General features: G+C 42.2%; 2 protein-coding genes across 2 annotated transcripts; both read left to right on the top strand.

Annotated features, from left to right (window-relative positions):
* Window positions 1-5,327: 5,327 nt before the first annotated feature.
* RNASE9 (ribonuclease A family member 9 (inactive)) lies at window positions 5,328-6,235 on the top strand. The gene has a single exon (XM_008160503.3). It carries the CDS (start codon window positions 5,328-5,330, stop codon window positions 5,892-5,894), a length of 567 nt encoding a protein of 188 aa, XP_008158725.1. The 3' UTR covers window positions 5,895-6,235.
* Window positions 6,236-13,551: 7,316 nt separating this feature from the next.
* On the top strand, window positions 13,552-23,796 carry LOC129149043 (prothymosin alpha-like). The gene is made up of 2 exons (XM_054715637.1): window positions 13,552-13,645; window positions 23,486-23,796. Exons 1-2 carry the CDS (start codon window positions 13,552-13,554, stop codon window positions 23,794-23,796), a joined length of 405 nt encoding a protein of 134 aa, XP_054571612.1.
* The last annotated feature ends 1,502 nt before the right edge of the window (window positions 23,797-25,298 follow it).

Here is a 25,298-nt window from a genome sequence, read left to right as displayed (position 1 = left end):
TTTTTAAAGCTTTTTATTATTTTTGCCAAATTTTTTTATTCTAATCAGATATGCATGATTGCTTACCTTATCACATTCTTGCCAGCAATGACTTTGTAAGGTATTATTATTATTGCCAATTTGAAAAATACAATTTTAGTTTTTCCCTTTGTGATTGAGGCTATGTCATTATTATATACTAGAGACCCGGTGCATGAGATCTGTTATAAATCCTGCTTTTTGTTTTAAAAAAACACCAAAAACCATTTACTTTTAACCAGTTCATAATCCCTCAGAAATACATATATATTTGTCTGCCTAAGGTGCTTATGACTCATTATTTTTTAATTTAATTTTAATTGTGATTAAATATAGAATACTGACAGGGAACTCAGGACCTGCATGCTAGGAGGAGAGGCCCTGGACAGACAACCTCCTCAGGCCCTTACCAGCCTACAAAACCTAAGCTGCTCTCACCCTCGCAGTCAAGTTTAAAAGCGGAGAAAAAAGGTAGGACTTGAACAGATATTTGTACACTCATATTCAAAGCAGCATTATTCACAAAAGCCAAAAAGTGAAAGTAATTCATCTCAATCTTTTCCCAAAGTCACTTACTGAAAGGGCTTCTCTCTCCACCATTTTGGGATGTTTTCTTTATCATAAAGCACATTTTTATGTACAGGGTGAGAAAAAAAGTAGGTTTACAGTTGTGAGTACATGAAACACAAAGTTTATTCTTATATTATTATTTATAAATTATCGTATTATTTTTCATACGAACAACTGTAAACCTACTTTTGCCCCACCCCGGTAAAGTAAGAAAGTGCTTCTCAGACTTTAGTGGACTAAGAATCACTTTGTAAATTTACTTAAAGTGCAAATTTCTGGGCCCATTCACAGAGACTTTGATTAATGAGGTCTGAGGGGAAAAACAACAACAAGGAGGCCAGATAAGCAGGTGATTCTGCTGTGTGAGGTAACTAGGCAAAAACTTAAGAAACTTGGCATGAGCATGTTTCAACACTATCTTTCTGTGTTCTCTCTCTGTGTATATATAAATATGTACATATTTAATTAATCCCCATTCCTACACTGTGCCTCTGTGTTCTATTTCAGTACTAAACTTTTGCACACGAGGAATGAATGTAATTTCTTCAGTAGATATTGGTGTTTTATGAAATGATCATAAGTAAACGCATATTATCAGCACTTGAGTAGATAATCTATTCTCAAAACACAATAGGTCATTCCGAAACAGAATTAATGTACAAGGTAACTTTTTAATTAAGGATGACAGAATGGATTTTATTCCCCTAAATAATTGCTACTGGAATTATGTAGAAATCATATGGGAAAAAACGACTACCTCTCATTATACTTTAAAATAAATTTCAGATGGATGAAAGACTTAAATTTAACAATCCATTAAGGTAATAAAATAGAATGTAAGTGAAAATGCATAAACTTTTGGAGCGAAAAAAAATTTTTGAGAAGCATAAAACCACAAGTCAAATTCATAAAGATTAAGAACTTGGAGGGTATATAGAACGAAGAGGTGTCCTGGCAGGCCCTGCAGTGTGTCCTCAGTAGGTTACAAGGACTACAGGAGCTTGAACTCTGTTGTCCTGTTCTCTGCAACCAAAGGTGTCACAGGGGCTCCAGGTTCTCCTTAGTGGAAATGTGTACTGAGCTCCCCGGACTGTCATAATGGGATCACTCCTCTGAAGAGATTCCCGAGGAGACTAAGGAGAGTGCGAGGGCAGGGATGGGAGGAACATGGTCACACCCAGAGTGCCCACTCTCACACCACCATTTTTTAGACCATTTTTTTCTTTCCTGTCCCATCCTCAGAAAAATAATTTTCCTACTCTTTCCACTTTCCACTTCCATATTCCTTTCTTTAACTCTGCCAGTCTCTGACCCTTTCCACTCAGTTATATACAGTCTTAGATCTAACCTAGAATCAGAGGCTGTCCATCTCCATCTCCATCTCCATGTAAGTCAGGGTCTCTGGGTTACCAGTACCGGAGAACCACTCAGATTGCTTTAAGGGAGGACTTCTCTTATACCAAGTGCACAGTGGAGTAAGAAAACCCAGGAAAGTCCTTCTGCAAGTAGGTTGCATGGAGTGCGGGCCAGTTTATCACAGCTTTCTAGGGGCTCAAAGACAATCCTAGCACTGGCTACTGCTTCTGTTAGTCTCTAATCATAGAGGTACAAAGACAGCCTAGAAAAGGATGTGCAGTTAGCTCAGGAATGGAAACTAGACTGACAGAGAATAGCAGTTAAGATCAGAAATGTGGAAAGACACACTTGTAACCTGGGCTTGAACCAGGACTCTGCCAAACCTAACAAAAATTTTTAAAAATATATTTCTATTTTCATTTATTTTTTTAAATATTTGTATTGATTTCAGAGAGGAAGGGAGAGGGAGAGAGATAGAAACAACAATAATGAGAGAGAATCATCCATCGGCTGCCTCCTGCACACCCCCTACTGGGAATCAAGCCCAAAACCTAGGCACGTGTCCTCACTGGGAATCAAAAAGTGACCTACTGGTTCATAGTTCCATGCTCAACCACTGAAACACACTAGCTGGGCCTAACATAAGATTTTTAAGCCAACCTTCCTTCACAAAGAGATGCTAATTATAATAAAAACAAATACAATGCTAAAAGTAATTCCTTGCCCGGCTAGCATGGCTCAGTGGTTGAGCGTCGACCTCTAAACCAGGAGGTCACAGTTGAATTCACGGTCAGGGCACATGCCCAGTTTGTGAGCTGGATCCCCAGTAGGGGATGTGCATGAGGCAGCCGATCAATGATTCTCTCTCATCATTGATGTTTCTCTCTCTCTCTCTCTCTCTCTCTCTCTCTCTCTCTCTCTCTCTCTCCCTTCCTCTCTGAAATCAATAAAAAATATGTTAAAAAATAAAAATATAAAAGTAATACCTTGCCCTGACCGGTTTGGCTCAGTGGATAGAGCGTCGGCCTGAGCACTGAAAGGTCCCAGGTTCGATTCCAGTAAAGGGCATGTACCTTGGTTGTGGGCACATCCCTGGTAGGAGGTGTGCAGGAAGCAGCTAATGGATGTTTCTCTCTCATCAATGTTTCTAACTCTCTTTCCCTCTCCCTTCCTCTCTGTAAAAAAAAAAAAATTTAAAAAAATCAATAAAATACATTTTTTTTAAAGTAATACCTTTATCATGAGGTTGTTTGGATGATGATGATGATAATGTGTGGGTAAGTCCTTAGCATAGTGCTTGGCAAATAATAGCTCATTATGCTCACCATTACTGTTTATTATTTTTATTTTAGGGTGACCCTAAGGATGTATTTATCTCAGCTGCTCACACTTGTTCTCTTTTCCTACTTCTAGCTCCTGTACTCTAGCTCCCCAGTATCAGGCTCTCTCCAGCCCAGCCCTTGAAACATTCATTCTCTGAAGCATAGACAACGCAAGGACTGAAAGAGGTAAGGACCACGGGCAAAGGTAGACTTGCAAGCCTCTTCAGCATATCTGAAGCACTTGTTTTTCTCTGGGAAGAAAGACTCCTTGGAAAATTAATGATTAACAGTCAAATTTGGAATGGGAAGGGAAAATGATTACTAGGACCATAGGAGTTCTCTATGAAAGGTGACTATTAAAAAGTAGACTGTGCTAAGATGCCTAGCAACTGGGCACGATCTCTGGGACACATTTTACTTCTGCTCAGGCTCTTTTAAGGAAAGGTGTTTTGTTTGTTTGTTTGTTTGTTTTTGAATATATTTTATTGATTTTTCACAGAGAGAAAGGGAGAGGGATAGAGAGCTAAAAACATCGATGAGAGAGATACAACAACCAGCTGCCTCCTGCACACCCCCCACCAGGGATGTGCCCACAACCAATGTACATGCCCTTGACCAGAATCGAACCTGGGACCCTTCAGTCCGCAGGCTGACTGACACTCTATCCACTGAGCCAAACCAGTTTCAGCGAGGTGTTTTGTTTTGTTTTAATGTGTTAACATTTAACAATTATCAAGAAGCATCATAATAACATGTTTCATCAGTGTATACCAAATTAAATATTTTTAAAATAATACAATTATTTTAGAAAATATGTCGTCTACCCAGTTTTACACATTTGTGTAGCAAAGACTCTTGCTCATACATATTTAAAGTACTGGGGAAATATTGGTGCGGCCTACTGTGGGGTGAATAGACATAGAAACACACTGAGAGGGAAGTAATGTAATAGCTAACATCTCTGATGATGAGGTTACTGTAATTGCAAACAGGTGCACAAGATTGGAGAGTGTTTAAGGATGCAAAAACCTGATCATAGCAAAAACCATGAAGTCTACATAAGAGGGGGAGGGGGGTGGGGGGACAGGAGAGAAAGAAAAAACAAAACACAAGATAAATGATGCCACCTAGTGGAAAAGTTATTCCAAGTGGTAAGAGGAAGCAGAGGAGGCTGCAAAATGGACTGAGCCATTTCAGGCACGGGGTAGTAGTAAAAACACACGAAGAAGCTCAGCATATGGTGTTCATTTGACCCTATGGACCCTGGCTGATCCCTTCTCCAAGGGCATCTCTGGTCAGGGGTGAGCAAGAGGAGAACGTCACAAGATGAAAAATTTTTCTCATAGCAGCAGGATGTTAATGAGGGGAGGGTGGATCACTTAGAGCTCTTTTCATCACAAGTTCTTAACTCCTAAAAAGGGAACAGATTTATTTGTTCCAGCTGGAGGGAGCACATGAGCCTCCTTTCTGCTGTCTTGATGTCCTTTTTCCTTCCTGCCTGCCCTCTGTCTATTCCTTGCTCTCTATCACTACTATTCCTTTCTTGTTTCCTACCCTCCCCTTCTGACTTTTATCCCCCTCCCTTTACTTCATTTTTCTTCCTCCTTCCTTCACCTTTCCCTTTCTTTTTTTTAATATATATATTTTTTTACAGAAATAGAGAGTTAGAAACATCGATGAGAGAGAAACACCGATCAGCTGCTTCCTGCACACGCCCTACTGGGGATGTGCCCGAAACCAAGGCACATGCCCTTGACCGGAATCGAACCTGGGACCCTTCAGTCCGCAAGTCGACGCTCTATCCACTGAGCCAAACCGGTTAGGGCAACCTTTCCCTTTCTTATCCACAGTCTTCTAGATTGAATGTAGGTCTTGTAAGATCAGATTTTAGTCAATATTTCAGAGGTACTTAGATTCCGAGTTGTCAATTTTAAAATGGTTCGAGGTCTTAGAGCTCACAAAGGCAATAGGTGGTGGAAATGGAGTCTGCCCAGGGATAGAAGGAGCACAGTATCATAGCAGAACGTATCTCTATATCTCCTGTGTTCCCAACAGGAAAATATGTGCACCCTGCTCACCTCGAAGTCCCTGCCTCTGCTGCTCCTGCTGCTGCAGCCACTTCCACTGCAGGTCCTAATGCTTCAAACGTATCCTGATTTCTCTAAAGAGATGGAAGAAAAATTTCAAGATTATTGGGATGAAATACATAATTCAGGGCCTACCAGAGCACCTACCAAAGACAGTTTCCAAAAGCATGTCCTGCTTGATGCTGATTTCAAATTTAGTGAGTCAGAACTGTGTACTCGTGAAATGTTATCAAGAAATATTCACGTCAATCTTTACTGTAGGAAAGAACATTTCTTCCTCTACATACCATATGAGGAGTTGCAAAAGACCTGTTACAACATGTATGTGGCATGTAAAAATGGAGTTAGGAAATGTCACAAGACCAAGAAACTAATAGAAGGAGCGCACTGTGCGTTATCAGAGGGAAGTACGATGCCAGACTGTCAGTATGAAACGACTTACAAGAAGGGATATGCTCTTATTACATGTCGATGGCAAGATGATATTGGAGAAATTATTCCTGATTATGTAAATAGTATTTTGGAAATACCTGGCAAATAGAAAAGTTCCAGCCATTAGGAAGATATCTTCCTCCCACAACCCTAGAAGAGTATTGTCTTAGAGTTGAACGTGGGAGAAATATATCCCTCTCCATACTGAGTCTTCTAGGTCAAAATTGAGAATGGTAATTTTAATCTATTCATTTTAATCATCCACCTTCCTCTCTTCTCCTAACACCATGCACAGGCATCGTAGGCTAGGTTCAAAGACAGCGCTCTGAGGTGTGGTTTCAAACAGGTCATATAACTGAGCACATGTTGAATGTGTTAGGAGGATGAGTGCCTATAGTGAAAGGATGGGCACTACCAAGAAAAACAGAAAATGGTTGCCTGAAGTGTGTTCCGAAGTTGTATTCATGTGAATCTCTAGTTGAGCAGAAATAATAAAGTGCATTGCCCTAGCGAAGTGTCTCTGGTATGGTTACTTGGGGGTTTCTGAGTTTGGAATTATCTTTCTCTGAGACACAATTTATAGCAAAAAGATCTCAAAGCCCCTTCAGAAAGTGTGATTCATCTTTCTACTGCTATATTCATAGATAGTGTGTTCCGTTCTTTCATACAACACAATATTCATGGGAAAATGAAGGTGTAGATTCTAATAGGAGACATCTCAGAATAAATACCTAAATATTCAGAATAGTAAACTCTCCAAAGTACTTTGTGGATTCCCATACTTTTGATTCAAACAGGTCACGTAACTGAGCTTCTTCATCACTGTTCACAAAACTACAAACAATTCATCACTCTCTGACATAGTCACATTTATTCACAATTCCATTTCTCACTTTCTGTATATGTGACTTTATCTAAGACTATTTCACTTCCAAAAAAGGATGAAGAATCAGTATGATAAAAGAAATCTGTCTGGTTTAGATAATAATGTCTCTCTTTTTGTCTGTAAAACTTCTTTACATTTTTTAATTTAATTTTTGAAAATGCATTTTTATTGATTTTAGAGAGAGAAAGAGAGAGGGATAAAGAGATAGAAACATTGATTGGCTGCCTCCTGCATGTCCCCCTACCAGGGATCCAGCCCTCAACCCAGGCCTATGACTTGACCAGGAATCAAAACAGTTACCTTGCCCTAGCCACTTTGGCTCAGTGGATAGAGTGTCGGCTGGGGGACTGAAGGGTCCCAGGTTAGATTCTGGTCAAGGGCATGTAGCAGACGCATCCCCCAGTAGGGGGTGTGCAGGAGGCAACTGATCAGTGTTCTAACTCTCTATCCCTCTCCCTTCCTCTCCGTAAAAAATCAATAAAATATATATTTTTAAAAAAAGAACAGTGACCTCATGATTCATGGGTTGACACTCAACGGAACCACTCCAGCTGAGCTTCTTCATATTTTTTTAATAATTCTTTATTGTTGAAAGTATTACATATGTCCCCTTTTTTTCTATCATTGACCCCCTCCAGACCCACCCCTGCCCCCTACCTGCTTCAGGCCTTCAGCACCCTTTTGTCTGTGTCCATGGGCTATGCATATATGCATTCAAAGTCTTTGGTTGATTACCTCCCACTCACCACCCTCCCCCACCTTCCCGCTGAGATTCCACACTCTATTCCATGCTTCCCTATCTCTGGATCCACTCTGTTCATCAGTTTATTTTGTTACTTAGATTCCACATATGAGTACAATTATGTGATACTTGTCGTTCTCTGACTGACTTGTTTCACTTTGTATGATACTCTTCAGGTTCCTCCATGCTGTTTTAAAGGGTAAGAGATTCTTCTTTTTCACTGCTGCATAGTATTCCATGGTATTAATGTACCACAGCTTTTTTATCCACTCATCTGCTGATGGGCACTCGGGCTGTTTCCAGATCCTAGCTATTGTCAATTGTGCTGCTATGAACATAGGGGTGCATACATTCTTTCTGATTGGTGCTTTGGGTTTCTTAAGATATATTCGTAGAAGTGGGATCACTGGGTCAAATGGCATATCCATATTTCATTTTTTGAGGAAACTCCATACTGTTTTCCATAATGGTTGCATCAGTCTGCATTCCCACCAGCAGTGTACCAGGGTTCCTTTTTTTCCACATCCTCGCCAGCATTGTCATTTGTTGATTTATTGATGGTAGCCATTCTGACAGGTGTGAGATGGTACCTCATTGTCGTTTTGATTTGCGTCTCTTGGATGATTAGTGACTTTGAGCATTTTTTTGTATGTCTCTTGTGGACCTTAACATCTTTTTATAATTATTCCCTATAATTAAAACTAGAGGCCCGGTGCATGAAATTCGTGCACGGAGGGGGGTTGTCCCTCAGCCCAGCCTGTACCCTCTCCAATATGGGACCCCTCAAGGGATGTCCGACTGCCCGTTTAAATGGGCAGTTGGACATCCCTCTCACAATCCAGGACTGCTGGCTCCCAACTGCTTGCCTGCCTGCCTTCCTAATTGCCCCTAACCGCTTCTGCCTGCCAGCCTGATCACCCCTTAACCACTCTGCTGCCAGCCTGTTTGCCCCCAACTTCCCTCCTCTGCCGGCCTGGTCACCCCTAACTGCCCTCTCCTACAGGGTTGATCACCTCCAACTGCCCTCCCTTGCAGGCCTGGTCCTTCTCGACTGCCCTCCCTTGCAGGCTGGGTGCCTCCCAACTGCCCTCTCCTGCTGGCCATCTTGTGGTGGCCATCTTGTGTCCACATGGGGGCAGGATCTTTGACCACATGGGGGCAGCTATATTGTGTGTTGCAGTGATGATCAATCTGTATATTTCTCTTTTATTAGATAGGATAGAAGCCTGGTGCATGAGTGGGAGCCAGCTGGTTTGCCCTGAAGGGTGTCCTAGATCAGGTGGGGGTTCCCTTGGGGCGTGGAGAGGCCTGAGCGAGGGGCCTTTGGTGGTTTGCAGGCCGGCCAAGTGGAGGCCCTGGTATCTGGAATTTATTTTCCTTCTACAATTGAAACTTTGTAGCCTGGAGAGGAGCCAAGCCTGGGGCTCCCTCCAAGGCCGGCAGCCATTTCTGTTGGGGTTATAATTGAAACTTTGTTGCCTTAAGCAGGTGGGCCCAGCCAGGGTGTGCGGAAAGCTTTGCTTCCCCTGTTGACGGTGGCAACCCTGGCCTGCTCTCTTAAGCTCCATTATGCCACCATTTGTTTGAATTTGTTTACTTTCTATAATTGAAACTTTGTAGCTTGAGTGGAGGCTTAGGCCTGGCAATGGCAGGCAGAAAGTTTGGCTTCCTCTGTTACCTAGGAAACCTTGCTCTCTGTGGCTGTAGCCATCTTGGTTTGGGTTAATTTGCATGCTCACTCTGATTGGATGGTGGGCGTGGCTTGTGGGTGTGTCGGAGGTATGGTCAATTTGCATATTTGTCTATTATTAGGTAGGATAGGAAAACTGGAGTAAGGAGTAGTGATGGAGGATGGTAGGGAGAGTGTCTTTTTCTCTTGCATACTTCTCTGCAATCCAATCTGCTCATCTTTTTACCATTCCCTATTCTTGTCTTCAGACTCAGAGCTAAGATCCTAATTCATCATCAATTGATGTAAATAAGGGCCTAGGATTCATTCATTTATTCAATAAGTATTTATTTAATGTCTATGTATGCCAGTCACTTTGCCAGCTATTGGGCCCTCAAAGTGAAAAAGAACTATCTGGTTATAGGTTAAGTTGTTCCTAAAACCACAATTCAATCAGATTTAGGCATACATAGTTAATTGGTGAGGCCATTCTAGAGTTACTAGAATCCTTTCAAACATGGCCTCAATCCTTTCACTACTCCTTATTTATGGCCTCAGTCCTTTCACTACTCCTTATTTGTGAAGAAAAATACTGAAGAGGAAATGTTCTGCATGATAAAGAAAAGAAAATGAAAACTGGGACAGAAAAGCAAGAATGGTATTTCACTTCCATCTACCCCTCCATCCCATACTCCACATACACATAATACACACCTGGCCTTTTTGACCAGTCTTTGAACACTATGGTGAGACAGGGTTTTTTTTGTGTGTGTGTGTTTTTTCCAGTTTTTTTTTTATTTCAAGAAAAATTATTTTAAATATAATAATGTTGCATGCAATAAACATTAATATCTCAAGAGAAACAATTTTAAATATGATAATGTTACATGCAATAAACACCAATTATTCAAGAAAAATGATTTTACATATAATAATATTACATGCAATAAACATTAATATTTCAAGAATAAAAGGATTTAAATATAATGATATTACCAAAACTGTACTAACATGGTATATCATAAAAGTTATAGGAAATATTATAAATCTGCAAATAACAGGATTACTTCTATTATATTCTAGAATATTTCTCCCCCTCTGGCTCTATTTTTGTTCATCAGTTTATGTTGTTAATTATACTCCACAAATGAGTGAGATCATATGATATCTATCTTTCTCCAACTTGCTTATTTTACTTAACATGATGCATTTAAAGTCTGTTTTGTTGGATATGAGTATTGCTACTCCAGCTTTTTTTTTTTTCTTTTCCATTTGCATGGAAAAAATTTTTCCATTCCTTCACTTACATCCTGTGAGTGTATTTTGTTTTGAGGTGGGTCTCTTGTAGACAGCATATAGTTGGGTCATGTTTTTGTATCCATTCAGCTACCCTACACCTTTTGATTAGAGCACTTAATCCACTTACTTTTAGGGTTATTATTGAGAGATACTTATTTATAGCCATTTTAATTCTGTATGGCTAGGTTTCTCTCTCTGTTTCTTCTTCTCAGCTATTACTTACAGCAATCCTTTAGCATTTCTTGTAATGCTGGCTTGGTGGTGATTAACTCCTTTAGCCTTTCTGGGAAACTCTTTAGTTGACCGTCTAGTTTGAATGATAGCCTTACTGGATATAGTAACCTTGGTCTCAGATCCTTGCTTTCCATTAACTTGAGTACTTCATGCCATTCCCTTCTGGCCTGTAGAGTTTCTGATGAGAAATCAGGTGTAAGCCTTATGGGAACTCCTTTGTAGGTAACAGTTTTCTTTTCTCTTGCTGCCTTTAAGATTCTCTCTTTGTCTTTATTTTTGGCATTTTAATTATGATGTGTCTGGGCATGGGTCTCTTTGGGTTCTTCTTGTTTGGGGTTCTCTGTGCCTCCTGAACTTGTGTGACTTTTTCCTTTACCAGGTTAGGGAAGTTTTCTATCATTATTTCTTCAAACGCCTTCTCTATTCCTTTCTCCCTTTCTGCCTTTTCTGGCACACCTATTATTCTAATATTGTTACATTTCACATTGTCCCACAGCTCCCTTAAGCTGTCCCCCTGTTTTTTAATTGTTTTTTCTTTTTGGTTCTTTAATTGAGTGATATTTTCAACTCTGTCTTCTAATTCACTGATTCAGTCCTCAGCTTCCCCTAATCTGCTGTGTATTCCTTCCAATGTGTTCTTTATTTGTGTTACTAGAGGCCCAGTGCATGAAATTCGTGCACGGGGGGAGGGGTTTGTCCCTTAGCCCAGCCTGCACCCTCTCCAATGTGGGACCCCTCGGGGGATGTCCGACTGCTGGTTTAGGCCCAATCCCTGTGGCAGTCGGACATCCCTCTCACAATCCAGGACTGCTGGCTCCTAACCACTCACCTGCCTGCCTGCCTGATTGCTCCTAAACACTCTGCCTGCCAGTCTGATAGCCCCCTAACCGCTCCCCTGCTGGCCTGATTGACACCTAACTGCTCCCCTGCCAGCATGATCGTCCCCAACTTCCCTCCCCTGCAAGCCCGATTGCCTCCAACTGCCTTCTCCTGTGGGGCTAAGGAGACTAGGGGACTCTGGCTGGATGAGGCAGGGCTGAGGGGACTGGGGGACTTAGGTTGGATGAGGCTGGATGCTGTGGGGACTGGGTGAGGAAGGGCTGAGGGGACTTGGGAACTCTGGCTGGATGAGGTGGGCCTGAGGAGACTGGAGGACTGAGGGGACTGGCGCTGCCATCTTTGTGAGGGCATGGCAGTCAATTAGCATATTCCCTCTTTATTGGCTGTGGGCACCGCCATCTTTGTGAGGGCATGATGGTCAATTAGCATATTCCCTCTTTATTAGATAAGATATCATTCTTTATTTCAGACTGTTCTTTTTTCATACTTACTGTATCTTTTTTCATACTGTTGAGCATTTTTAACATCATTACTCTGAACTCTGTTTTAGATAAATTTCTTATCTCTGCTTCGTTTATCTCTTCTTCTGGAGAATTTGCTAGTTCTTTCATTTGGGGGTTGTTTCTTTGTCTCCTCATTTTGGTTGTCTGTTTGGGTTTGTGACCGTGTATTAGGGAGATCCTCTATACTTCTCAATCTCTAGTGAAGGACAGTGTTAAAGGCTGTTTCTGACTAATTGGATCAGGCAAAGACTCAAAGCCTCCAGAGACCTCCTCTGTCTACAGACTAACAGAATTCTGACTTGAATTGCCCCCAGGCAATCATCCTCAAGTGTGGTGAGAGTTTTTTCAGCAGAGTGGGGCAGTTGCTTCTGCATGGAGGCTAATTGTTATTTTTAATCTCTTAAGTGGCCTCAGGGCAAGGTGTTTTCCAATAGGGTGTTTCAACTGTCTTCCCCCCAGGCAAGGCAGATGTCTATGTGGGAGAGATGTCCTCTACTGTGTGAGGGAATGACTCAACCCAGGAAACTTGGGGTGTCTGCCTTCTGAGCTCTATCCCCCAAGTTCCCAGTCCTGGGTACTGCTCTCACAGCTCCAGTCCACTTCACCTTCCCTCTGCCAGAGCACAAGGTGGGTAGCTCCACAGGGGATTTTTGTGCATTGGTCCTTTAAGAGGGTGCCTGAACTTTCAACTGCCACTCCCTTGAAGACAGCACCCCACTGCTTTTCACAGTTAGATGTTATGTGGGTACCCTCCTCAGTCTGGTGCTCTCTGCTGAGGAGCCCAGCTTCAGGATTAGATCCCAAAGTTCTCAGTGACACCCCCCACAGCTGAGATATCTCTCCGGGACTTCAGTTGGCATCTGTGGGTGCCCAGCCAGCCCTTTTGTGCCTCCGCCCCTCCTACCAGTCTCTATGTGGTCTCCACCTTTGGTCCTTGGGTATCAGAGTTCTCTCCTGTGAGTTTTCGATTGATTATTCAGGAAGTCTTTCCATTTCAGTTGTAATTCCAGCTTGTTCCTGGGAGCATGTCCGTGCAGCATCCTCCTACTCTGCCACCATTTTTAATCTCTGGTGAGACAAGTTTTAAGTAAAATATGTTAGAGCTATTTTGATGAGAGACTGAGAAACAAACAATACGGTTTTGGTTTTCAGGAGGTGAAGAGTAATACAGAATGATAAAGGTATAATCTCTACCTTTCCCAAAGAAAAACCATACACCTCTAAATCCTCCAACTACACAGTTTTGGTGCTGTTGGAAGAAAGCATATATATATGCTTAAGCAACCATCCAACCATCTGACTGGCTATGTCACGCAATGACCACCAGGAGGCAGACACTCCAACCATTAGCTATAGTGCACACTGACCACCAGGGGGTAGATGCTCAATGCAGGAGCTGCCGAGCTGTGGTGACTTGGCAGCTGCAGTTCTCAGGTGACGCACCCAGAATCAGAGAGAAGGGAGTCCAATTCTGACATGCGTCACCTGCAAACCACCCTCTTGCAATCTGGGACCCCTCTGGGGATGTCGGCGAGCCAGTTTTGGCCTGATCCCTGCAGGCCACGCCAAGGGACTCAACCTGTGCACAAATCCATGCACCAGCCCTCTAGTATTGGTATAGAAGCCAAGTGTCATGGAGGCACTGGCAACCACGGCATTGATCAAATTCCCATATGTGTCTTCAAAGGTAAAGGACACCATCAAGAAGGCATGGAGTAGAAGAAAAAAAGATACTACCTGATATACATAGCCTACTAGTCTGGGAGCATCTTGAGACTTCCCCTAGAGAATGTTAAATACAAGAGATATGACATGAATAAGATTTTCAAGCATGTAGAAGGTTATAGTAGTGCAGACACTACCCATTGTTCCTCAATATGCATAATCCCTTTTTTTATCTAGGGGTTATAATAGAAACCTGAAATTTTACCTGAACACATAGCCACCCAAAATAAAAAGAGGTATTTTCCAGATGTGTGTGTGTTTTTGTTGTTGTTTTTCAATTAAAATTGACCATGTGACTAATTTCTAAACAATGGAGTGTCTTCAGAAAACAGTAAAATGAGTAAAACTTTTTGGATATATCCTTGAAGGGAAGAGGAATCCCCTTATTTTTCCTTCTCTTTTTCCAAATGACTGGCATGTTGATAGACATGTTGATTGAAGCTAGAGCAGTTATCTCAGCTTATTCCTGACATGGAAGCCCTGTGCTAAGTTTGGCAGAGCAACAAAATAGAAAGAGCCTGGGTATCTAACCCCATGGAACACCATACCAGAGTTGAACAGACTGTCTCTGGACTTTAGGAAAAGAAATATGAAAGAGAAACAAGTCCCTGTCTTGTTTCATCCACTGCTTTTTGAAGTTTTTGTCACTGTCAAACAAATTGATTAATATATACAGAAACTGGGGAGAGGGAGAAAAATTATGTGAGGTGTAGGTTGTTACCATTTAAATTAGCCTATCAGTAACCCCAGACTGATGAAGCCTGAGGAGATTTATGTTGCCCAAGCATAGGCCTGGTATAAATTTTAAGAATTACATGTTATGATCCATATATATAAAAGGCTAAGTGACCATCCAACCATCTGACCGTCCAGTACATATGATGTGCATTGACCACCAGGAGGCAGACGCTCAATGCAGGAGCTGCAGTGACTTGGTGCCCCGGCCAGCAGGGTCTTCTAATGGGGGTACCGAGGCGGCGCACCTAAGAGAATGAGAGACAGACAAGGGACGCAAAGAATGGAGGCAAGACAAAGGGGTTTCTGATCAAGCCTCGAAATTTTATTTTTTACAGTGTTCCTTATATGTGAGATGCCTAGGAGGGGTGGGGGCTGTCTTAGATAATCAGCTAAAGTCGTAAAGGGTGCTGACTATAGATAAAGGGTGTGGCGGTTGAAGGGCGGCTACAGAAGGAATGCTTTGTCCTCAGGCAAGAGGAAGTGGGCCTAGTTTCAGTAACTTACTGAAGTAAGGTCAGAGTTAATCCTTTGACCAACTCTTGGCTCCTGACAACTTGGCAGTGGCGGTTCTCAGGTGACACACCCCGGAACCAGAGAGGAGGGAGCCCGATTCCTCGTGGGGCTGTGCAATTCCACCTTCAGCCATGGGTTATGTTGCTGCTGGGGCACTGTCGGCCTCAAATCTGGTTTCTGCACACTTGAGTTTGCGTTCCACACCCTGTACAACAGCAACTTTGCAGAGTGCCCTCTCGCACTCTGGGACCCCTATCTATCTATATATATATATATATATATATATATCTATATATATATATAAAAGGCTAAGTGACTGGCCATAAGTCCAATGCCCACTGGTGATTTAAAAATAAATGTTGTATCTCTACAACATTGTGTTTCTTCTAATTAATTTCCTTTCAGTATGCACGAATCTACACACCGGGCCACTAGTATAGTTATAAAAAACAGAAGCACAACAGCTGACACTGTTAGACAATAGCTAAAGTCTTCTTCTAACTGCTGTCCAGTCCCCATTCTTTATCTCAAAGGAGAACAAAAGCAAATTCAAATATCGGGATTAGTAAAAACAACTCTTAGTTGAGAATTATAATTGGGTATGCATCACTGACCCTGAGCTATTTATAAGCCCGGAGAACTACAGAAATCCTTTGTGCTTCATTAGCCTCAGATAATTCTTCTTAATCTTGAGACTATTACAGCCAGACATGAGCCTCTTTGGTCAATCTTTTGGCCGTCTAAGCCCCTAGCCAAGACCCAAACTGAGATTCTCAGTGCTCTGCATCCTCCTATCCACCTAATGATTTACTACCACGGGTCACAAGAAGCTTTGTGAGATATCCAAAGTGCAACCAGGTTTCTACTGAATTTATAAATCCTACATAATAAAAAGGTAATATGCAAATTACATCACTCCGCTACGCCCACAATTGGGCCGGCTGGAGGTGCAGGGGGCGGGACTCAGGGTGGCCGATCGGCCGGCGGTAGGAGCAGGGGGCGGGGACTCACGAGTCCCTGAACCCCACTCCTCCCGGCGGCCTAAACGGCCGATGCTGCAGAAGACTCTGGTGGCGGAACTCGGGGTGGCCGATTGCGTGGCTGCCGGCACCAGTTTTCCGCCAGCACCAGTTTTCCTCTGGCCACCCGCCGATCAGAGCGCCTCCCGATCGGAGTTCCTCTCCGGGTAGCCAATCGCGCTGGCGGGAGGCGCTCTGATCGGCGGGTGGCCAGAGGAAAACTGCTGCTGGCGGAAAACTGGTGCCGGCAGCCAGGTGAAAGTCTATTGCACGAAACTTCGTGCAACGGGCTTCTAGTTTAATAATAAAATTTTCAAGTTAAATTTGAAGGCAAAGGAAGAACTATGGGCTTTAAATTTGTATTTTAACCAAATTAATTCCCATTGTTAAAACCAAAATAAACATCTTAATAGGTATTCTGGAAAACTGTTTTGAGGGCACCAAAAAAATTGAATCAACCCTTATACTTTCTGCTCCTCAATAGCCTTATATCATTGCCATGCCCTTGGTTTCTGCCCAGTGCTTAGCAGTACAGAAAAATCCCAATGGTGAATGGCTTGGAGCCTGCCTTGTGCTTCGGTTTCTGGCTGAGAGCTAAGACAGGTAGAATGATAACCTTCCTGGGAGACCCTGGGACACAGCTTGGTCACAATGAAAAGACAGAGTTGGCAAATTAAAAAAATAATAGAGGCAATAAGGAACATTCTGATATGAGTAGTATCTGCACACATTGACCTCATTATTCAGGACATATCAAAGTTCAACTGTGTATCTTGAATGGGAACAGGTACTGATTTCCTTCTTATTTCAAAGAGTAATGATAAAAATCATGAAAGAAACAAGTCTGGGCTTCAGTAGCCTATAAAATAAAGCTACACTTCCATTAAAAATTTTTTTAAAGACTATAAATGCCCACGTCCCTAATCAGGAATATAATCTCCCTTTTATGTCCATGGGTAACTTTTGAATCCACTGGGAGTGCAGACAGGTACTTCCCATCCTTCCCATTGTTCTCTCTGTCCAGGGGTCATAGCCACTGATTGTCCTGTCACAGGCCTGTCTCCACTCTAGTAATGCTGTTTCCAATATCACCTCAGCTTTAGGGAGAGTACACTGTTTCCCCTTTACTTTTAGATCCCAAGATACACTGTTCTTTCCTTTATTCAGAGCAGAGCTGCAATTAGATAGAAATGTCTTTAATTTATTTTTATTTTTTTTATTAATTCTCACCTGAGGATATTTTTCCCCATTGATTTCTAGAGAGAGTGGAAGGAAGGGGGAGAGACAGAAACATTGATGTGAAAGAGACACATCGATTGGTCGCCTCCCACATGCATCCCACCCTGGGCCAGGATCGAGCCTGCAACTGAGATATGTGCCTTGACAAGAATCAAACCCGAAAACTTTCAGTCCAAGGGGCCGACGCTCTAACCACTGAGTAAACCAGCTAGAGCTAGATAGAAATATCTTTTTTGAAAAATATTTTTATTAATTTCAGAGAGGAAGGGAGGAGGAGAGAGATATAGAAATATCAATGATGAGAGAATCATTGATTGGCTGCCTCCTGCACGTCCCACACTGGGGATCGAGCCCACAACCTGGGCATGTGCCCTAACTGGGAATTTAACCATGACCTCCTGGTTCATAAGTCGACACTCAACCACTGAGCCACACCTGCAGGCTAGAAATATCTTTAAATTAAATTTTAAGAAAATTGGAATTAACAACTCAAACAGTAATAAAATATGCAGAAGTTAACATTCTTATCTTCTCTAATAAAAGGGTAATATGCAAATTAACCATCACTCCGCTACATAAGCCATGCCCACCAGCCAAGCCACGCCCACCAGCCAATCGGGGCAAGTATGCAAATTAACCCCAGCCAAGATGGCTACCATTGGGTTTCCTCAGGAACAGAAGAAGCTAAGCTTTCCACACATTCTGACAGGCCCAGGCCTCCACTCAAGGATACAAAGTTTCAATTATAGAAGGTAAACAAATCCAAGTGGCAGCCATAGATCCAGCAGGAGGCTTGGCTCCATTCCAGACTACAAAGTTTCAATTGTAGAAGGTAAATAAATTCCAGATACCAGGGCCACTGCTTGGGTCACCAGCGGCTTGGCTGGCCTGCAAACCACCACAGGCCCCTTGCTCAGGCCTCTCCACACCCCAAGGGAACCCCACCCTGATCCAGGACACCCTTCAGGACAAACCAGCTGGCCTCCACCAGTGCACCAGGCCTCTATCCTCCTATCTAATAAAAGAGTAATATGCAGATTGACCATCAATCCAACACACAATATGGCTGCCCCCATCTGGTCAAAGATCCTGCCCCTATGTGGCCACCACAAGATGGCCAGCAGGGGAGGGCAGTTGGGAGGCATCAGGCCTGCAATGGAGGGCAGTTGGAGGCAATCAACCCTGCAGGGGAGGGCAGTTAGGGGTGACCAGGAAGGAAGTTGGGGGCAAACAGGCTGGCAGGGGAGCAGTTAGACATCAATCAGGCTGTCATGGGAGTGGTTAGGGGGTGATCAGGCTGGCAGGCAGAAGCGATTTAGGGGCAATCAGGAAGGCAGGCAGGCGAGCAGTTGGGAGCCAGCAGTCCTGGATTGTGAGAGGGATGTCTGACTGCCCATTTAGGCCCACTGGGATCGGGCCTAAACGGGCAGTTGGATATCTCTAGAGGGGTCCCAGATTGGAGAGGGTGTAGGCTGGGCTGAGGGACACCCCCTCCTCTGTGCACGAATTTCGTGCACCAGGCCTCTAGTACTATATAAACCTTTTTATTTGCCTTTTAGGATATTTCCATAGGATAGAGTATGAACTACATGAGTATTTGATTTGTGATTGTCACTGAAATGTGCATTTACATTTTATGTACTTTTATGTAACTGTGTTATACTTCCATTTTAATACATTTAAATTTTTTCTGGATCAAAGCAAAATTACATTTTAAAACCCAAGGTACATTGACCAGTTTTCTCCCTCAAAGTTATATCAATACATACTCGCATAAAGAGTTCATCTAAATTCTCCTAACATTAATATCAAATATATCATACTAGCGTTCCCCTTGGAGGAAAAATCCTGCAATAGGGTTTCCTGCTGCACTCTACCCCGCCCCACCTCCGCTCCTCCCTTGTCCCCCTGCCCGCCTTCTCCACCAGCCCACCCCACTCTCCTTTCTTCTCCCCCGGCCCCGCCTCCCCCCGGCTTGCTTGCTTCTCCACAGCTTTGCTCCCTTCAGCATCTCATGGCTTCTTTCTATGCTGTCTTGATATGCAAATTAGCCGCCATATTTGTTGGGATAATTTGCATGCTCGTCCTGATTGGCTGGTGGGTGTGGCTGGGGCGTAGCGAAGGTGTGGTCAATTTGCATATTTGTCTATTATTAGGTAGGATTCCATTCTAATATAAAAATTCTGATTTTGTTTGTCTGGTTATTAATGGGGTTAAACATCTCAAATGTTTACTGTCAACTTATTCTTTTCTTTTGTGAATTTTCTATTGATATCCTCTGCATATTTTTTCACTGGGTTGGTTATGTTTATTTTAGGAGCACGTTTTATACATGGAATATTAATCCTTTTTTCAGTATATGCTGCAAATATTTTTTTTATTTTGATGTTTCTTTTAAAATTTGTGTATGATATCCTTTGACATCCAGAGGTCTTAAAATGTATGCACTGAATTAAAATTTTGCATAGTCTTTAACATCATAAATACATTTTTCTATATTTTCTGCATGTGTGTTTATAATGTGATTTTAATTGTCTTACATTTAAAATATTTAATTCATGTGAAATCTTTTTAACATATGATGCAAGACAAATTCAATTCCACTTTCTTATATTTTTTTAATCTTTAATCCAGTTTTAATAAACACAGTATAAACTTAAACACCAAGCACATTACATTTGCCATAACATTTTACTACAAATGTGAATAATGCATATACCACACACATTCATGAGATGTGATGATAATCCAAACCAGGGGTGGGAAACATCCAGCCCGTGGCCACATCAGGCCCATGAAAACATTTGGTCTGGCCCTGCCAAGGAATTAGAAGTGAGTTAATTACATGTTTGACCAATATAGCAGGCTAATTTTTTTAATATATATATTTTATTGATTTTTTACAGAGAGGAAGAGAAAGGGATGGAGAGCCAGAAACATCGATGAGAGAGAAACATCGACCAGCTGCCTCCTGCACACCCCCTACTGGGGATGTGCCTGCAATCAGGGTACATGCCCTTGATAGGAATCAAACCCGGGACCCTTCAGTCTACAGGTGGACTCTCTATCCACTGAGCCAAAACGATTAGGGCAATAACAGGCTAATTTTTAAGTTGATAAATTTGTATGGTCTGGGAATCCTATAATATAAAAATCCTGGATCCGTCATGACCGGAGGCTCGACCAACCAGAAGTCACCCCTGCAGTCAGCGCTGGCTTGCCATGGAGACCCAGCACTGACTGCTGAGGGGGCTGCAAATCAGACCCAGAGAGATGCCTGAAGAGAGAAGCAGGGTCTGATCCTTAACCTCTGTGGTAACTGTTGATCAGCACTTGCCTCTCTCTTTCTCTCGGGGCCTGGCCAGCAGCCATGCCATTTCTCTCCAGGCCTCCACTGGGGCTGCTGATCAGCCCCACCTTTCTGATCAGGCCCCATTGATAGGCCCAGAGACGCTGACTGGCATAAAAACTGACCAATCAGAACCAAATCTGGGTCAACTGTGAGGAGCCAATGGCTGCCTAGGAGGCAGAGCTTTTGATGCTGACTGGCATAGAAACCAACCAATCAGAACCAAATTGGTCGGCAGAGGAGGGCAGTTGGGGGCGAGATCAGGCCTGCAGGGGAAGGCAGTTAGGGGTGATCAGGCAGGCAGGGAAGGGCAGTTGGGGGTGAGATCAGGCTGGCAGGGGAGGGTAGTTGGGGGTGATCGGGCTGGCAGGGGAGCAATTAGGTGTTAATCAGGCTGGCAGGGGAGCAGTTAGGGGGTGATCAGGCAGGCAGGCAGGTGAGCGGTTAGGAGCCAGCAGTCCTGGATTGTTGGAGGGATATCTGTCTGCCAGTTTAGGCCTGATCCCTGTGGAGATCAAGCCCACAATCTGGGAATGAGCCCTGACTGAGAATCAATACATGACTTCCTGGTTCATAGGTCAACTCTCAACCACTGAATCACAAGGCCAGGCCCTAGGAATTTTCCTAGCTTCTTATTATCCTGCCTTATCACCATCATCATTCCTCTTCCAGTGCAATATGACCTATACATGCTCACATCGATGTGAAAATTGAGAACACAGGCGTAACAAGATCCTTAAAGCTTGTTCATGAAATTAAAAAGACTCAAAATGGCACCAGACTTCTCAACAATAGCATTGTTGGTAATAAAATATTTATTAGTTTCAAAAGAAAAATAATAGTAGCTTCAATAGAGGAATTCCACATGAGCCAAGTGAACAAGGTAAACATCATCATAACAGATCAAACTGGAATTGAAAGGGAACTGCTAGAAAGCAGAACATGCCTCTGGTCTGTGACATCTCTGCTAAAGATGCAGAATCTGAATCCAATCAGGACAAACATTGAGAGACATTCTACAAAATAACTTGCCTATGATCTTCAAAAGAGTTAAAGTCAAAGAAAGCCTAAGGAACTATATCAGACCCAAGGAGAATAGAGAACTATGACAACTAAAAAAACCCACATGACTCTGAATTGAGTCTTTTTGCTATAAAGGACGTTATTGGGACAGATGGTAAAATCTGAATAAGGTCTGCATTAGATGTTACCATAATGTCAATGTTAATGTCCTGGTTTCGAAGGTTGCATGGTGGTTATGTATGCAAATATCCTTGTTTGTGAGAAGGACACACTAAAGTATTCAGGGATAAAGGAGTTCTTTGTCTAGGACTTGCAATTTTTCTGTGACTTTGGTATTATTTCAGACATTTAAAAATATATTTTTAAAGTATAATACAAAACTGCAAATAATATTTGATTCTAATTTTGCTTTTAAGGATATTCATGTTGTATTTATATTTGCACATAAAAAGGCTAAAAGTAGATGCACTAAAATACTTAGAGTGATTAACTCTGAATAGTGTAAATACATTTTATCATGACCCTCTGTATTTTTCTAATTTTCTACAATGAATTTTGCTTTTTTCTTGATTAATTAAATTACTAGAAGAAAAACTAAGAACACTAATTAAAATTACCCTAAATTTTAACACTGAAAGTTAACCATTGATGACATTTTGACATATATCCTTCTAGGAATTTTTAAATACAAGTATATATATAAATTTTTAATGCACGCATATTTTCATAAAACGGAATCACAACAAATACACTATAAACTTTTCTTCATTGAACACATCTATATTCTCCCATGTTAATAAATGTAGATTTTTATTATTACTTTAAAGGGCTGAGTAGTATTTCACTGTTAGACTAATTATTTAAATAATCCCTATCGCTGGACATTTAGGATTTTCCACTTTTTACTATTATAAACCATGTGACTATGAACATCCTTGTTCATGCAGCTTTATGTACTTGCCAAATTAACTTCTTAGGATAAATTGTGAAATGTAAAATCCCTGGGTCAAATAATATGAAAAAAATATATTAGGAGCTTTTAGTACATCTTACAAAATTACCCTTTTAAAGATATGTATTTTTTAGTTTATATTCTTAACAGTCTAGTACACTAGCCCATAACAAGATGGAATATTATCATTTTTCTTTGTGAGGAATTTGATCAGAATATGTAGTAATCCAACATTTCTAGAGACAAGTTGATACATTTCAAAAGTCTATAAATGTCCTGGAAATAAGTCTACGGTTTTTAACTAAGTTGATAGGTCAATTATTAGCTGGGGTAGGAGATAAATATAATCAACTTGAGGTCCCAGATAAAGAAAAGAAAGTAATGGCCATGCGTGGAGAAATGAAAATAAAACCCATAATAAGCCAGGGTGGACATCTTGCATTTCATAGCTATCCTGTTTACTTATTGCTGTGTAACAAATTACCTCAAAACTTAGCAACTTGAAGCAACAAATGTTTATGATGTCACAGTTTCTAAGGGTCAGGAGTTTGGAAGCAGGTGGTTCTGGATCAGGGTTTCTCGTCAAGTTGTAGTCCAGCTGTCAGCCAGTCCTGCGGCCTCAGGACCGGCTGGAGGGTCCGTTTCCAAGAAGCTCACGCGCAGGGCTTTCGGGAGGAGGCCTGGGTCCTGCCTGACGGCGGCAGCAGGACCTCAGTTCCTCACCACGTGGTGCTCTCCCTCCCTGCTTGGGTGTCAGGCTCCAGCTTCCCCCAGAGCAAGTGATTCAAGAGCAGGAAGTCCAAGGCTGACTGGCTGCCCCGAAAAGCCATCTTTGCATTGTTCCCGTGGCTGCCTCTCCGTCGCTGCAGTCACCTCCGCTTCTTCGCCAGAGCCCTCCAACACTCGCTTAAAAAATAATAATAATAATTTTTTAAAAATCCGCTGCATCGGATCACCCGCGTGCCCCAGACACGGTCGTGGACCCCAGCTCCGAGCTTACCACCCAGGACTTAAAGGAGAAGGAAGCTGAGGAGGAGGCAGAGAATGGGAGGGCTGCACCTGCGAATGGGACCGCCAATGAGGAAAATGGGGAGCAGGAAGTTGGCAACGAGGGAGATGAAAACCTGGGAGGGGAGGGGAGGGGAGGGGAGGGGAGGGGAGGGGAGGGGAGGGGAGGGGGAGGTGATGAAGATGAGGATGCTGAGGCAGCTAGGGCCGCTGAAGATCATGAGGGTGACGATGCTGACACCAAGAAGCAGAAGACCGATCAGGATGACTAGACAGCAAAAAAGGAAAAGTTAAACTTAAAAAATATTTGAGCCTCCGTGACCTATTCACCCTCCACTTCCCCTCTCGGAATGTAAACGTGGTCACCTTCCTGTAGAGACTCCTGCCGCCTGCCCACCCTCCGCGGGCAGCGCCACCGCCCAGCCAAACCCGCAACGTGAATTTGCAACAGGGGAGGAAAAAAAGAACCAAAACTATCAGGGCCCTGCTTTAAAAAAAAAAAAAAAAGTTACTTTAAAAAGGAAAATGTGTTTGTATTTTGTAGTGACCTTTTGTATTTGTGTATATATTGTTAGGGGTCAGCCATTTTTAATGATCTTGGGATGACCAAACCAGGCTTTGGTGCATTCTTTGTCCAACTTCTGCCTTTATTTGTGATGTGACCATGTTCATTAAAATCTCAAAGGAGGAAAGAAACCTTATTTAAAAGGCAACAACGAAAATCTTATTCCGAGTTTTCCAGGAACTTTTTGTGTATGTACTTAGCTATACTATAAGTAGTTGGTTTGTATGAGATGGTTAAGAAAGCCAAAGATAAAAAGGTTTCTTTTTTATCCTTTTTTTTTTTTTGTCTATGATATTACTATTTATTGTGGGGTTTTTGTTGTTGTTGTTAGCCTGTTTGATGTATATGTGAAACAAAGTTGTCCAACAATAAACAGGACTTTTATTTTGCTGAGTTGTTCTAACAAAAAAAAGAAGAGAAGGGGAAGGGGGGAAGGGGATGGGGAAGGGGGAAGGGGGAAGGGGGAAGGGGAAAGGGAAGAGGAAAGGGGGAAGGGGAAAGGGGGAAGGAGATGAAGGAGAAGTCGAATGCTTTCTTTGACCTATCTTGGAAGCAGCATGCTGTCACTCACTTTGATCATGTTCTATTGATTAGAACTGAATCACTAAGTTGAGCCCACACTCAAGAAGAGGAGAATTAAGCTCACTTTTTTAAAAAAATTATCTTTATTGTTGAATGTATTACAAATGTCCCCTTTTTATTCCCCGTTGACCCCCTCCCCCTACATCTGCCCCTTCCCCCCAAGACTTAAGCCCATCTTTTGAAGGAAAGAGTATCAATGAATATGTGGACATTAATGCCACCACAGTAATGAAAAACCATAAAGCTCTTATCAAGCGACTTCTGTAAGTTTCCGATATTGATGAGAGATAACTGACTGTCCCCAGATCAAGAAAGTTGAAAATATGGTGTAGTTATAACACTATTGATTTAAGGTCCAGGAGATCTAATCCATCTTTCTTGTGAGTGGTGGTAACTATACATAAAAGGAAGATGGGGGCATGTTAGCCAATGATTGAGAATGATTCATGCAAAAAAATATGAGTTTATTCAATACATATACATTGAGCACCTAAAATGTACAAGACATTCTGTTAGTTCTGCTCAGGATATTTCCCACTTACTGATGAACAAGAACCGAGAGTTTATTTACTCAAGATCAGATAGCAGATGATAGAACTAGGATCTGAACATAGGCTGTGCAGTTCC

This window comes from Eptesicus fuscus, chromosome 5 (genome assembly GCF_027574615.1).
Source record: "Eptesicus fuscus isolate TK198812 chromosome 5, DD_ASM_mEF_20220401, whole genome shotgun sequence".
NCBI classification, from domain to species: Eukaryota; Metazoa; Chordata; class Mammalia; order Chiroptera; family Vespertilionidae; genus Eptesicus; species Eptesicus fuscus.
Note: the sequence above shows the minus strand (reverse complement) of the source record. Positions and strands in the feature narration are given on the sequence as shown.